At 47.5% G+C, this 13,894-nt stretch overlaps 2 protein-coding genes across 2 annotated transcripts; one reads left to right on the top strand and one right to left on the bottom strand.

Moving 5' to 3' along the window:
• Nucleotides 1-354: 354 nt before the first annotated feature.
• LOC136489934 (ankyrin repeat-containing protein NPR4-like) lies at nt 355-9,630 on the bottom strand. The gene is made up of 3 exons (XM_066486446.1): nt 9,374-9,630; nt 1,966-2,475; nt 355-1,876 (listed from the first exon to the last, which is right to left on the bottom strand). The coding sequence occupies exons 1-3, from the start codon at nt 9,603-9,605 to the stop codon at nt 621-623; spliced, it is 1,998 nt and encodes a 665-aa protein (XP_066342543.1). The 5' UTR covers nt 9,606-9,630; the 3' UTR covers nt 355-620.
• Nucleotides 9,631-11,791: 2,161 nt separating this feature from the next.
• On the top strand, nt 11,792-13,663 carry LOC136488339 (phenylalanine ammonia-lyase-like). Its single transcript, XM_066485305.1, has 2 exons — nt 11,792-12,189; nt 12,331-13,663. The coding sequence occupies exons 1-2, from the start codon at nt 11,792-11,794 to the stop codon at nt 13,661-13,663; spliced, it is 1,731 nt and encodes a 576-aa protein (XP_066341402.1).
• The last annotated feature ends 231 nt before the right edge of the window (nt 13,664-13,894 follow it).

Raw genomic sequence — 13,894 nt, 5'->3', positions numbered from 1 at the left:
ACTTAGAAAATCACTATGCATTAGTACAGATCAAGTTGGAAGAAGGCAACTATCAATAGAGAAATGCTATTTATATGCAAATCCAACTTTATTCCTTGCTAATGTCAAATGCATACTCCTTTGTTTTTTTATATATATGACTAAGTCATGCGGAGTACATTTGCCAAATGTATACGTCTCTCCTCTGCTAATGATTAACATATGTGGTTGCCTAATTCTACTGTCTTTGTTAATGGTTTTCATATTTGAAATCTTTTGTTCCCACCATTATGTTTGAATCTTGTTTTCGCGATTGTAAGCTTTTTAGAAACTAAATATGAGATACTTAGAACCACCAATGTTGGCCAACGGAATGCATATACAATATATAGATTACATGTCATCGTCATTGGAGCACGAACATTTTACAAACTAAACAAAGCTAATGACAAGATTTATGTGTCTCACCAACATTACAAAGCCATATGTAGTTCATGTGTCTAAAAAGGTCCATCTTATCTCTTCATCTATTTTTGCTTTTCTTTGGATCAAATAAGAATACATCAAGTTCAATAATTTGATGAGCCATAGGCTCAGTCTTGCAACGTGAGTACCGAACTCCCCAGATGGCATTTTCCCCTCTAATAATAAAGAGCAGATGGTGATGGAGCAATTGAGGTGTCCTTGGATCCCTGTCTTAATGAAAAGATGACCTGAAAACCTATAGAAACTAGGAAACTTGTAAATGAAAAAAGTTGTAAATTGAGTACGGTAGCTTTGGCGAACGGATACTGTCGTTTGACGTCGACATGCCTTCTTCCTTTCCAGTGAAACCTCCAAATCATGCGCAACCCCGTCGCAGGCCCCAGCCACTCCGTGATGCATACTTGCAAGACAAGGATGCACATGTATACACCCACGAACCCGTAACTGAGTGCCCTCGTGGTCGCCACGGAGAGCAGAGCCGCCTGGAAGGCCAGCATCATGCAAACGAGCGACACCCACAAGAGCTGCAGCGCCGCCGCGAAGCTCTTCCACGAACCGGCAGAGCGCGACGCCTTCCCATAGACGAGCAGGACCACCGCCACGATGGACGTTACCACGGCCCCGGTGTTCAAGAGCAGGAAGCTCTTGAAGATAGTCTCGTCCTTGAGGTTCGCCTTGCCGTCACCGCCGTACCCACCGGGTAAGTTGAACCCGGCGGCGAACGCGGCGGCGACGATGAGGCCGGCCACCACCGCGAGGCTGTCCGACGTGTTCTGTATCCCCTTCTGCACCTTGTCGCGGCCAACCCACTGCTCCAGTTGGTCCTGCCTCTGCGGCCGGAGCTGTGCCCCGTAAGCGACTAGCGCGACCACCAGGCTTACCATTTTGAAGAAACTGGTGGTTGATCCGGCGGCGAGATCAAACGCTGTGTGACCATCGTTGTTCGGAACATTGGCCCGCACCTTGCCGTTGCGTAGCAGATCCACCACGATGCCGGTCGATCCCGCTGCCACCGCGAGGTGGAGAGGTGTGTTCCCCTCCCTATCCTGCGCGTCCAGGAGGCCGCGCAGCATGGGATTCTTGGTGGCGAGCGACACCACCGAGGAGCCCTTCCCCCGGGCCGCGGCGTGGACGAAGGTCCCGCCATTGCCGTCACGGAGCTCGGCGGCGTCGGGGCAGCTCCCTAGCAAGTTCGTCACGACGCGGTGGTGTCCCATCCGCGCCGCGACGTGGAGAGCCGACAGGCCGCTCGAGTCCTTCTTGTACACCGTTCCCGGCGGCCCGGCGCGCAGGATTGCACGCACGATGCTGCGATCGCCGTCCGACGACGCGAAATGGAGCGGGCTGCTGCCGCTGCTGTCGACTTGGTCGGCCAGAGCTGGCCTCCATTCCAGTAGCAGGTGAACCATTTCTGCAGGCAACGCAAATGATCAACACATTAGTTCACTGCATTATTTTTTTCTTCCAGTAATACCATTAAGAATCCAACAAGCAACTAACCTGAGCTCTGGAAAACGGCAGCGTGCAGAGCATTCTGTGCGCTTGGCCCCATCGATGACGCGTCCTTGCACTTGGTAATAATCGCTCTGACTGCTGACACCGAGCCGCTAATTACAGCCAAGTACAACGGCGACACGCCGGCGTTGTTCAGCTCGGCCGCCGGTTGTGCCGCCGCCGAGACTAGCACCTCCACCGCCGCGCCGTGCCCGTGCCTCGCCGCCAGGTGCAGGGCCGTGTCGCCTGCCTCGTTCTTGCATCCCAGAATGTTCTCGCCCCGGTCCCTGGCCAGCTCGACGAGGACCGCGACTGCCCTGGCGTGCCCAGCCCTCGCCGCGCAATGCATCGGCGTGTCCAGCGCCGAGTTCTGGCGAGAGAGGAGGCCCTGGTCCTTGAACCTGCGGTAGAGCTCCCGGATCAGCTCATGGTGCCCTTGCTCCGCAGCCACGTGTAGAGCTGTGTTCCTCTCCGCAGTCAACTCAAGTATGTCGCACTGACCGTGCATAACAACGCCTGAAACGGGTATTCAGGAAATTAGTACAATAACCGAATTCGTGTGTCAAATGACGAGTTCAATTGGAGCCAAATTCATCGGATAGGTTAGGGACCGGGGTTTTCGAGAGAGGAGCCCTCAAGTCCCTACTTTTTGATTTGAGGGCCTCCTACTTTGAGGGCATGATTTTTTTTATTTGTTATAGAAGGAGCTCTCAAATCTATTCTAATAGACACTGGCACATTTGCTCAGTCATTCTCTATTCTTCCCTCCTAAGCTACACCAGTGTGTGTGTGTGTGTGTGGGGGGGGGGGGGGGGGGGGGGGGGGAGAATAATGAGGGGGATGGATCCGACAATGTCTCTATACATAGAAAGGGAGTCGCTAGGGAGTAGGCTGGAGAGAGGCACGCCATTAGCGGAACCGAAGGGGAGGACGACAACAGGAGAGTGGGAGGAGGAGTCACTGGGGTAGGCCACACAGAGCGTTGGGTGGGTGGGAGGGACGTAAGAAACAGTGCACCCGGCAAGAGGAGTGTCAGGAAGTGTAGCGAGTGCTCGAGCGAGCTTAGTTTCAGATAGGTCGGGGAGATAAATGACTGAAACTGAAAAATATGGGCCTCATCTAGATTCCCAAAAATGAGGTCCGATCCCGTGGGGAGAATTTAAGAGCCTTTTTATTTTTATGGGGTCTAAGTAGGAGCCCTGCTCAACTTGTGTTTTTGACCTGACCTTTCAAAATATGGTTTAGGAGCCTGTTTGAGGAGCTGCTAGAGTTACTCTTATTTGCTATTTCACTACCAACTCATCAAACAACTATCGCAGAAGCTTGACGGTGCCTTAGTATTCAGCTCTTTCTTCCCTGTCTCATCTTTCACCCTTATTTGCTCCTAAGCCACCTACCGCACAACTACGTGCTTTTTATTTTTGTGAGAATTATACAATTCTTTCCTTTAGTGCGTTATAGCTAGATGATGATTATCATGGTAGCTCCAAAATGAGTCTCCAAAAGTAATATTAAGATTAATAATAACAGTCATTTTGCCTTGGTGCTTTTATTTTTTTTGGAAAACTTAAAATAAATAAAAAGGTAAGATATAGAAAGATTTGAAATTTGCACATTAGGTTGGTGCTATTTATTCGTTCTCACCTAAAATTATAGATTTCTTTTATTTTAAAGAAAGGTGGTGTGTCCCGTATTTTTGTGGTAGTTGTGTCGCCGTGAAATCAGTTGTTGTAAGTACAAGTGTTCCGATAGAAGGCATCATGACGGGGACATGCTTGGAAGTCTCTTTGACGTTGCTTTCCCATAAGAAGCCATCTACATTTGATTTGAATATTGACCGTTCAAACAGTCAACAAAGTCGCCACACGGGTATAGTTGACCAAAAGGCCCGCGGGCTGATGGTCCGGCCATGGCACAGGATTCTGGCTCGGCCGAGGTATGGCACGGTCTGGGTTAGTATTTCTTGCCTACTAGTCTATGCCGTGTTCGTTTGGCTTATAAGCCATACTTTTTCAGCCAACGAACAAAATTTTTCTCTTATAACAAATCAGTCAATAGTATTTTCAGCCATGGCTTATCAGCCAAGCGAACAGGGGCAACTAGCGTGATAGAGTCGACGTGTGGACACATGTCACGAGACGACGATGGTTGATTTAGAGCCGCTGCACATCCCCAACGATGAGCGATCTCCTCATCGAGATCTTCTCGCATGTTCGGACACCAAAACCATCGCATCCGTCCGTGCCACTGACCACGAGTCTGACCGTGAGGATCTATTGTATTGCTCGTCATCGGTGACGCCGGGTACTCCTTCCAGCTTCTCATCGCCGACCGAAACTTGGTGACGAGGATCTTCCTCACGGAGCACGGCGAGTGGGACGACGTCATCCACAACCACCCCATACCGGTCAACTTCCTCCCCGTCCTAAACCGTCTCTCCCCACCTCTTGTCATTGGAAGCCACCACCATCAATTAGCTTAGCTGTGCAAGGAACGGGGTATCATCGTCCTGGATGTCTGCACGGCGAGGGCCACGTGCACATGGTCATCGAGTTGCCACCCCAACCCAAGGCTTCAGGCAGGTGAGGTCGCCGATGCTCCAAAGACATGGACAAGGGGCCCCTAGATTCCTGGATCGGTGAATGGAAGGCTGAGCCTGCTCTTGTCACTGAGCCATGTGTCGTAGATATGTAGTCGCTGTCGGCGTCATCGTCAGAGGCGACGAGGTGGACTGGACAGGTACTGATGATCCACAGGCAGGCCATCACCCGGCAGTGTCCGGGCTGCGCGCGCCGTTCGGTGAGCGGAGAGGCACCGTGGTGCGGCAAATAGAGGGAGTGGAGCTTGCTAGATCGACCTATGATCGAGACAGGCATGCGTCCTCAGCGGATGAACTAACGAAAATCGGCGAGCCCGGCCGCTACTTGCTGTTTGTTTGCAGTTGTGCTTTGACCAATCAAATTATGAACTGAAATCTTAAACAGATTGCCATCGGTCCGGTCTAAATGAATTTGTCTCTTGTAACACCCTAAAATTTGAATTTTTAGAAATAGGGCTAAAAAGATTTAAGTTGGAATTTTTGTACACATGAAATATAGGAAAATAAAATTTTTCATTTAATTAAAATTCATCATAAGGTAGCAACATGTTTGAGCATACATGCCCTTGCATTTGATTTATTGTAATGAGTGGTTGAATCCAAAATTCAAAATGAATTTAAAAAGCTTTTGAAAAATATATTAAAAATGGCTTTGAAATAAAAGAGAATTGGGAAATGAAAGAATTTAAAAAGTTATAAACTTTATTTTTGAAAGCCTACTAAAATTTTCCATTTTTTATTTGAATTGAAAAGAATATTTGAATTAATATTTAACTTGATTTGGTTCAAAGAAATTTAAACCATATTTGAATTGGAATTTGAAATAAGAAAAGAAATAGAAAAGAAAAAAAAGAAACCCTCTCTCCTCCCCTCTCTCCCTTTCGGCCTGCATGGCCCAACTTGCCTCTTCCCTCAGTTGGCCTGCTCCTGTTTTTTTATATTTTTCTCCCCCGCAGCCCGGCTCTCTCTTTTCCCTACTTCACAACGTCGCTGAGGCCCAGCAGAGGCCCGCTCTTTTCTCTCTCGCGCCTCGGCCCAGTTCGGCAGCCCATCCGCTCAGCCGAAGGCAGCAGCCCGCACCGGCGCGCTTCTCTCTCCCTTTGTCTCTCTGACCGCCCGTCCCCGCGTCCTCCTTTTGTTGATAGGTGGGTCCGCCCCGTCAGGACCGTCTCCCACCTTGAGCCGTCCCCGCAATGGACTCTGCGCCGCCCTCCGAGTCCGCGCTGCCCCGTCCTCCGCCGTTGCCTTGTGCCCTACGAAGGCCAACCCTTAAATAGCGATCCTCCACGTTCCTTTTCGTCCCCGCTGAGGCCTAGGACCACCAGCTGCACCCTAGCGCCCCCCGACCCCGCCGAGAAGAAGCCATCACCGCCGGGTCACTCCGTCGTCCCTCCGTCACGGTAAGAAGATCCCCAAGCTTCGTGAGTACTCCTTGAGCACGCTGAGACCCTTTTCTTCCCTTTTTTCCCTCTGAGCTGTCTTGCGCCACGTAGCAGTTGCTTCAACGCCACCATAGATCGCCACCAGCTTGCTCCACTCGCCAATAGCTGTTGTAAGTGGCCGAATTGAGTTTGGTGCCTCCCAATCTTGCTCCCTGTGCCAAAATCCGAGCCTAATTGAGCCCGTAGGCGTTATCCCCTTTTACTCCGACGAGCAATTGCAACGCTGGCGAGAAATCCCGCCGTCGGCCACTGTTCCGGCAATTGCTTCCCCAATTCCCCTCTCGGTACTAATCCAGACCGTTCGATCCAGATCTAACGGCCGATATGGCTTGATACCCCTTCGCCGGTCAACATTGCAAAAGAGCCCCTGCGTTTTCTATTATCGAACCCGCGGTCCAAAGCGTAATCACAGAATCCGTTTTCTTCTTTGGAGAGCGTAGTTTGATCAGTTTAGATCCAAAATACGTTTTCACTTATTTACAGTTTTGCCACTATTTTCTTTAGGCAATAACTTCTCCGTTTTAACTTCGATTTGATCCGTTCAACTTGCGTTAGGTTCGTAATTTCATGATCTACATGTTCATACCACAGTTAAATATGTTTTCAAACTTTTAAAATTTGAGGGTAGATTTAATCTATTATTTTAATAAAGGAAATCTTGTTTATTTCATATCTTCTGCGTTTTAGATCTGTTTTGATCCATTCAAGTTGCGTTAAATTCATAGCGACGAGATCTATGCGTTAGTAACAGTGGTTATCATGTCACTAATACTAGAATTGCATGGTTTAACTTCTAATTTGGATAGTAATTATGCAACTGGATTTTATAAATAAGATATGATTTGTTTTTATAATTCAAATCTAAATTTAACTTAATTCAATTTATATAAGCTTTTATATAGTTAAAATAAATGAAGCCTATAGTTTTATTTTCCACGTATAAAGTAAATCCATCGGTAGATGTATCTTTTTCACCGTAGCTCCGATTAGAGTGCTTCTTGCGACTGTGTGTTCGTAGCGATGCGTGGAATCGTGTTTCAAAGTCTTTCACTTATTTTTCTATGATTGATGTACTGTTCTGATTTAGTTCTATTGTTTGCTTCGTGTATGATTGTATGGATGCTTGTGTGGTGCTTTATAATTTTGTCCAGCCGGTGAGATATACGTGGTAATCAAGAAGAAGAAGAACGTTGAAGATTAAAGCGTACCGAAGGATCTGTGTTTAAGGCAAGTATAGCATGGGATCTTTCTTGTTATCCTATACACCTTTAATCACTTAATTCATATTGCATGTGTCTACCTTGACTGTCACTAAGGATTTTCTAGCACTTTGTTACCCTGTACCTTGATACCTTTGGGTTATTGCATTGGGTAGTATGATGCTAGTACTCAACTACAACCATGATCTTGTCACTTGACTAATGTAATATGCAATAAACATTAAAAGATGCTTTTTAGCAACATGGAACAAGGGGGCTAGAGCATTGAGCTATTTTTATGGTGCTCTAGATTTCTCTCCCTAAGGACTTATCTGTAAGTGATCATCTAGGACTTACAGTACAGCTGTAGGGCTATATGGCTCTGGCTTTAGCTCAGTATGAGGACCTTTTCTAGCTTGTTAGTGGTTACCTTTATTGGCGTAAGAATGGCTTAACGAATCGGATATAGTACGGCCTCTGTCCCCTTGAGTATAGGCTGCGCGTCATTGTGCCATCGGGAAGGGGGGCTCTATATCTATTTGTCGAGTGAATCTAATGGCCCTAACTTATTAGACGAACCTTTGAAAGGCTTCATAGTGAACCCTGCCGACCTTCCTTGGTAGTGGGTCAAGAGGATCGCAACCTCGGGCGAAAGGGTAAATCACGACTCACAGTGAAAGTGTACAACCTATGCAGAGTGTAAAACTGATATATCAGTCGTGCTCACGGTCACGAGCGGCCTTGGAACATTTGCGGAATAGACGATGAACACTAATGATATGGATGATGAAGATGCACATTAACGATTACTGTTTATGCTATTCATTATTCATGTTTACCTGATCATGTGTTTATGAGCTTGTGATAAACTTGTTGCTACTCAATTGCTAAAATTGTGGCAATTAAAAGCTAATCGCAGTTAAACCAGTGTCAACCTTTTGAGCCTCATGAACCCCATGTTATATTTGTTGAGTACGACATGTACTTACGCTTGCTTTATATTTTTCAAATATTTGGATAAAAATCCCGGATGGGTACCGGATTGCTAGAGTTTGGAGGAATTAGGCTTGTGGTCAACCAGTCAGTTGTCCCTATAGATTTGGAGTCTTCGCCTGAAGATCGGAGTTTGTCTTTCCACTGTCTATACTTTGAGGTTATAATCTTTATACTAATACGCTATGTAATAAGCATTGTCTTATGATATTACCCTTATTTGTAGCTATATGTGAGATTTGACATCCTGGACTCACATATGGTGTGTATCTGGTTTTGTTCTTAAAACCGGGTGCTACATCTCTAAACTATACATAGTGCAAACCCTAATAAGGGTTACCATATGAAAAATCAAGAGATGCCTCTCGTTGACAGACCATTGATTATGGATCCACAAAGAAAGTCATGGAACTCAATATTTAACTATATCAAAGCATAAGTAGTATGAAAATATCTCTGTGCTTTGTAACATAAAAATATATCAACATTATATTTTAAATTTGATACAAACTTAGGGGCATTATCATATTATTTGCTAACATTAGCTTGTATTATGGATGATATGATAATCTTAAAATAAATTATAGCATTTAAATTTTATATAAATGGTAAAACATAAATATAGATATGTACCGTTCCTTTTGTTTTCATGAATATTTTATAATTTTTCTCTCTCGTTGCAACGCACGGGCATATTTGCTAGTATATCTAAAAAAGCCAAAAATATCTTATAATTTGCAATGATGAGAGTAATATTTAGCTGCTAAAAATTAGTAAGATTTTGTTTGAATTCTCTCAGCTAATATGTCAGGCTAGTGCGACTCCAATGTAAACGGATGTGTGAGCACTAGTGGCTTCAGAACACCCAAATCTTAATTTGTTACCTTTCCTTCTATGCCAACCTACCATTCATTAATGTATTATTCCCTTTGTTATGAAATATTAGGGATTCAACGTTCAAAATTTGTACCAAATATAGGTCTCAATCATCCTCCCCTCTATCCTTTGTCTTTTTACCAAAAAAAAAAATTGAGTCTTTTAAACTTAACATCACCTAAAATAACCAGCTAGTTATTATTGGCCAGGACTCAAATTCAAATATTAATTCTTGGAGCCAAATGAAGAATTTGGAAGCAGAAAGAAAAGAAAAAAAAAAGGTTTAGGTCTGTTTCGTTAGTTACCTGTGGCTTGACAGTCTATCGCAGCGGCGTGTTGTTGCAGAAGCAGCGCCGTGACCTCGGCCATACTCCCTTTGTAGACGGCGAGATAGAGAGAAGGGCACATGTTGCCGACGACCATGCGCTCATGGTCACATTGCGGCGGCTGCTGCATCGGCGGCGGCGTTGCCATTGCAGGCGAGCCGGCAGGCGAAGCACCGGCGGCAAGCTGGATGGACTGCTGCTGAGGATCCATCCGGCCTGTGAAAGCGGTTGGCAGCTCGCTGCGCCAGGCGAGGTGGGAGGTATATATATGGTCTTTCTTGCGGAATGGTGTCAAATGCATGCAGACAAGTTGTGTGGCGCACGGACTGTCCGGCCGGCTAAAAGTCACATCAAGAAGCTACTACGCAACTAAGGAGTTGTCCACGACACTACGCATACACACATCAACAATTCAACAGTCAACAATGTGATGAACTGAAACACTTGCACGATATATCTCTTATATGTGTTGTTGATGTTGAGGCCAAGGAGTAAGATCGTTAGATAATTTTTTTTTGGAAAGCACATATATAGCTTTCATGGTGACAGGTACGTGTGACTAGGAAGCGTGTCAAGCGTAATATCACTGGACGGTCACATGAGACCTTAGATTCATTCATGGATGCTGCGTGTACGCCCAAGTCCGTCGCCGTCGCCACACCGTACTGCGCATGGCAGCCAAGTTACTGCATGGTCAATAAGTACTAGTCTGCTAAGCTTAGGTAGAGAAAAATGACGTACCGAAGAAAAGTACGCCGGTAGCCACGCGTGGCCGTGTGCATCGCATGGCGGCATGGCATTGTTCAGACACACGGCCATGCGTGCACCACAACTACAAGCACTGTTCGCCGGTAGCCATGCGTCCCTGAGTGATAGATGTTATTCCTGAAGCTACATGTATGCAGGTCGATCGGATAGGAAGTGGTTGTGACGATCAAAATTGTCCAGCACGGATGATGATTTGGGAAAACTGGCCTGGTAATTTAAGGCCGGTTTGGATAACTTTATCAAATTTCAAAAAAAATTCGTTATTACATTTCTCTTGTCGAGATTATTTAGATATGTAAATAAAACACTTAATTTAGAGTCTGAATGAGAGAGCCACGGCTTCGGAAGTATCGATCCAAGCCTCCAAAACTGACCATAACCCGAGTTAGGAGTTGTATGTTGGCATGGAATTTATTTGAGTTTCGACTCCTATAATTAAGGAGTTTCAACTCCTATAAGGACAAGCCACGTTAGATTGAGAAGAATCACTATAACAAAATGGATTTTTGGAGATAGCCTCATTTATTTGCAAAAGGAGGTCCAAAATTATTCAAGTCTCCTAAAATACCTAGTGAACTTCAAAGGTAGCGATTGTTCTATATTGGGAGATAGTTCACCTCTGTAATTTTATTTTTACAGAGACCATCTTGTTGAGGAAGGGGAACAACCCACTTCTGCAAATAAAAAAATCCCCATTTCAGAAAAATAATAATAATATAGTAGTGAATATTACTTTTTAACATATTTTCTTCTTTGGCCTATTTTCAACCCCTACTTATAGTGACCAATAGGAATCTCAATAGGAACCAATAAACAACCTTAAAAGAAAGTGAAGGAACATTGTGTGTGTCTATATATATATATATATATATATATATATATATATATAGAGAGAGAGAGAGAGAGAGAGAGAGAGAGATAGAGAGAGAGAGAGAGAGAGGGAGAATATATTCAGTAGTCTGCTACAAATTAAGTTATTTTATAGCCACCTTCATATACGATAATTTTATATACTAATTTATGATAGTGTCAATACATATTTACGATAGTTAGGTTAGTATAACACATGGGGATATTTACCATAACATTATAGTAAATCAATTAGTAAGGAGTTACTATAATCTCGTAAATTAACATAGTAATTATCGTAACTCAAAGTGGCTACAAAATAAGTTATTCTGTAGCCAGCGACAGGGTAGTAGTTCTCTCTCTCTCTCTTTATCTCTATAGAGATAAATGCACTGTAGGTCCATTAACTTTTTGTGCTGTGTCATTCAGGTCCATTAACTCTGAAAGTGTAGATTTGGGTACATGAACTTTTAAGTTGTGCCATTTAGGTCCAAATCTGACCGTTTAGGGATTTGATCCTACGTGGAACGCATGACAGCACCATAGGCCATGTGAGCAGCACGTGAGGGCCCTTTGCCATTCGTTTTTTTGCCGATAGCCCCCTATGATTTCCATTCCCTCACTCTTCACCCCTTCCTCTCCCTTCCCTTCGAAGACACCGTCTTCAGACGACGCCGGGGCGCTCATGTGTCCTCCAGACGCCCACCACAGCTACCAAGCCTCCTCCAGACACAGTCAAAACTTGCTACCTCATCCGTGCTAGTTCGTTGCCGTCTCGATATGGAGTGCGAGAACGGACACGTCGCCGCCGCCAGGGGCAATGGTGTCTGCCTGGCCACGCCGCGGGCGGCCGACGCCCTCAACTGGGTGAAGGCGGCCGATGACCTGACCGGGAGCCACCTGGAAGCCGTGAAACTGATGGTGGAGGAGTACAGGAGGCCGCTGGTGAAGATCGAGGGCGCCAGCCTGACCGTCGCCCAGGTTGCCGCCGTGGCCGCCGTCGGCGAGGCCAGGGTGGAGCTCGACGAGTCCTCGCGCGGCCACGTCAAGGCCAGCAGCGATTGGGTCATGAACAGCATGATGAACGACACCGACAGCTATGGCGTCACCACCGGCTTCGGCGCCACCTCCCACCGGAGAACCAAGGAGGGCGGCGCTCTCCAGAGGGAGCTCATCCGGTAAGCAATCAGACAAGGATTTTTTTAGTTTTTATTTACACTCCCTCCCAACGGTAAATTGTTTGCTGTAATGTAATCATTAATAAGACAGGCTTGCTTACCTGTGTCGCACGTTTTTGTGTGTTTTGTTACTATATACAGATTCCTTAATGCCGGAGCGTTCGGGACCAGCGACAACGGCCACGTGCTGCCGGCGGCGGCCACGCGCGCCGCGATGCTCGTCCGCATCAACACCCTGCTGCAGGGCTACTCCGGGATCCGCTTCGAGATCCTGGATACGATCGTCGCGCTGCTCAACGCCAACGTGACGCCGTGCCTGCCGCTTTGGGGCACCATCACCGCATCGGGTGACCTGGTCCCGCTCTCCAACATCGCGGGACTCGTCACCGGCCGGCCCAACTCCACGGCGGTGGCGCCCGACGGCAGGAAGGTGGACGCCGCGGAGGCGTTCAAGATCGCCGGCATCCAGCACGGCTTCTTCGAGCTGCAGCCCAAGGAAGGGCTCGCGTCGATGGTGCTGTTCGAGGCGAACGTCCTCGCCGTCCTCGCCGAGGTCATGTCTGCCGTGTTCTGCGAGGTGATGAACGGCAAGCCCGAGTACACCGACCACCTGACCCACAAGCTGAAGCACCACCCGGGGCAGATCGAGTCCGCGGCCATCATGGAGCACATCCTGGATGGCAGCTCCTACATGATGCTCGCCAAGAAGCTCGGCGAGTTGGACCCGCTGATGAAGCCGAAGCAGGGCAGGTACGAGCTCCGCACGTCGCCGCAGTGGCTGGGCCCTCAGATCGAGGTCATCTGCGCCGCCACCAAGTCCATCGAGCGCGAGATCAACTCCGTCAACGACAACCCGCTCATCGACGTCTCCCGTGGCAAGGTACTCCACGGCGGCAACTTCCAGGGCACGCCCATCGGCGTGTCCATGGACAACACCAGGCTTACCATCGCGGCGATCGGAAAGCTCATGTTCGCGCAGTTCTCGGAGCTGGTGAACGACTTCTACAACAACGGCATGCCGTCCAACCTGTCCGGACGGCGCAACCCGAGCCTGGACTACGGCTTCAAGGGCGCCGAGATCGCCATCGCGTCCTACTGCTCTGAGCTCCAGTTCCTGGCCAACCCTGTGACCAACCACGTCCAGAGCGCGGAGCAGCACAATCAAGATGTCAACTCCCTCGGCCTCATCTCGTCCAGGAAGACCGCCGAGGCCGTCGACGTACTGAAGCTCGTGTCGTCGACGTTCCTGATCACGCTGTGCCAGGTCGTGGACCTGCGCCACCTGGAGCAGAACCTGAAGAGCGCCGTGAAGAGCTGCGGGATGACGGTGGCCAAGAAGACCCTGAGCACCAGCGCCACGGGGGGCCTCCACAGCGCTCGTTTCTGCGAGAAGGACTTTCTCACGGCGATCGACCCAGCGCCCCGGCGTCGTCTGAAGACGATGTCTTCGAAGGGAAGGGAGAGGAAGGGGTGAAGAGTGAGGGAATGGAAAGCATAGGGGGCTATCGGCAAAAAAACGAATAGCAAAGGGTCCTCACGTGCTGCTCACATGACCTATGGTGCTGTCATGCATTGCCGCGTAGGATCTAATCCCTAAACGGACAGATTTGGACCTAAATGGCACAACTTAAAAGTTGTACCCAAACCTGCACTTTCAGAGTTACTGGACCTAAATAACACAGCACAAAAAGTTGATGGATCTACC

This window comes from Miscanthus floridulus, chromosome 10 (genome assembly GCF_019320115.1).
Source record: "Miscanthus floridulus cultivar M001 chromosome 10, ASM1932011v1, whole genome shotgun sequence".
Classification (NCBI taxonomy): domain Eukaryota; kingdom Viridiplantae; phylum Streptophyta; class Magnoliopsida; order Poales; family Poaceae; genus Miscanthus; species Miscanthus floridulus.
The sequence above is the reverse complement of the archived record's forward strand: the minus strand, read 5'-3'. Positions and strand labels throughout refer to the sequence as shown.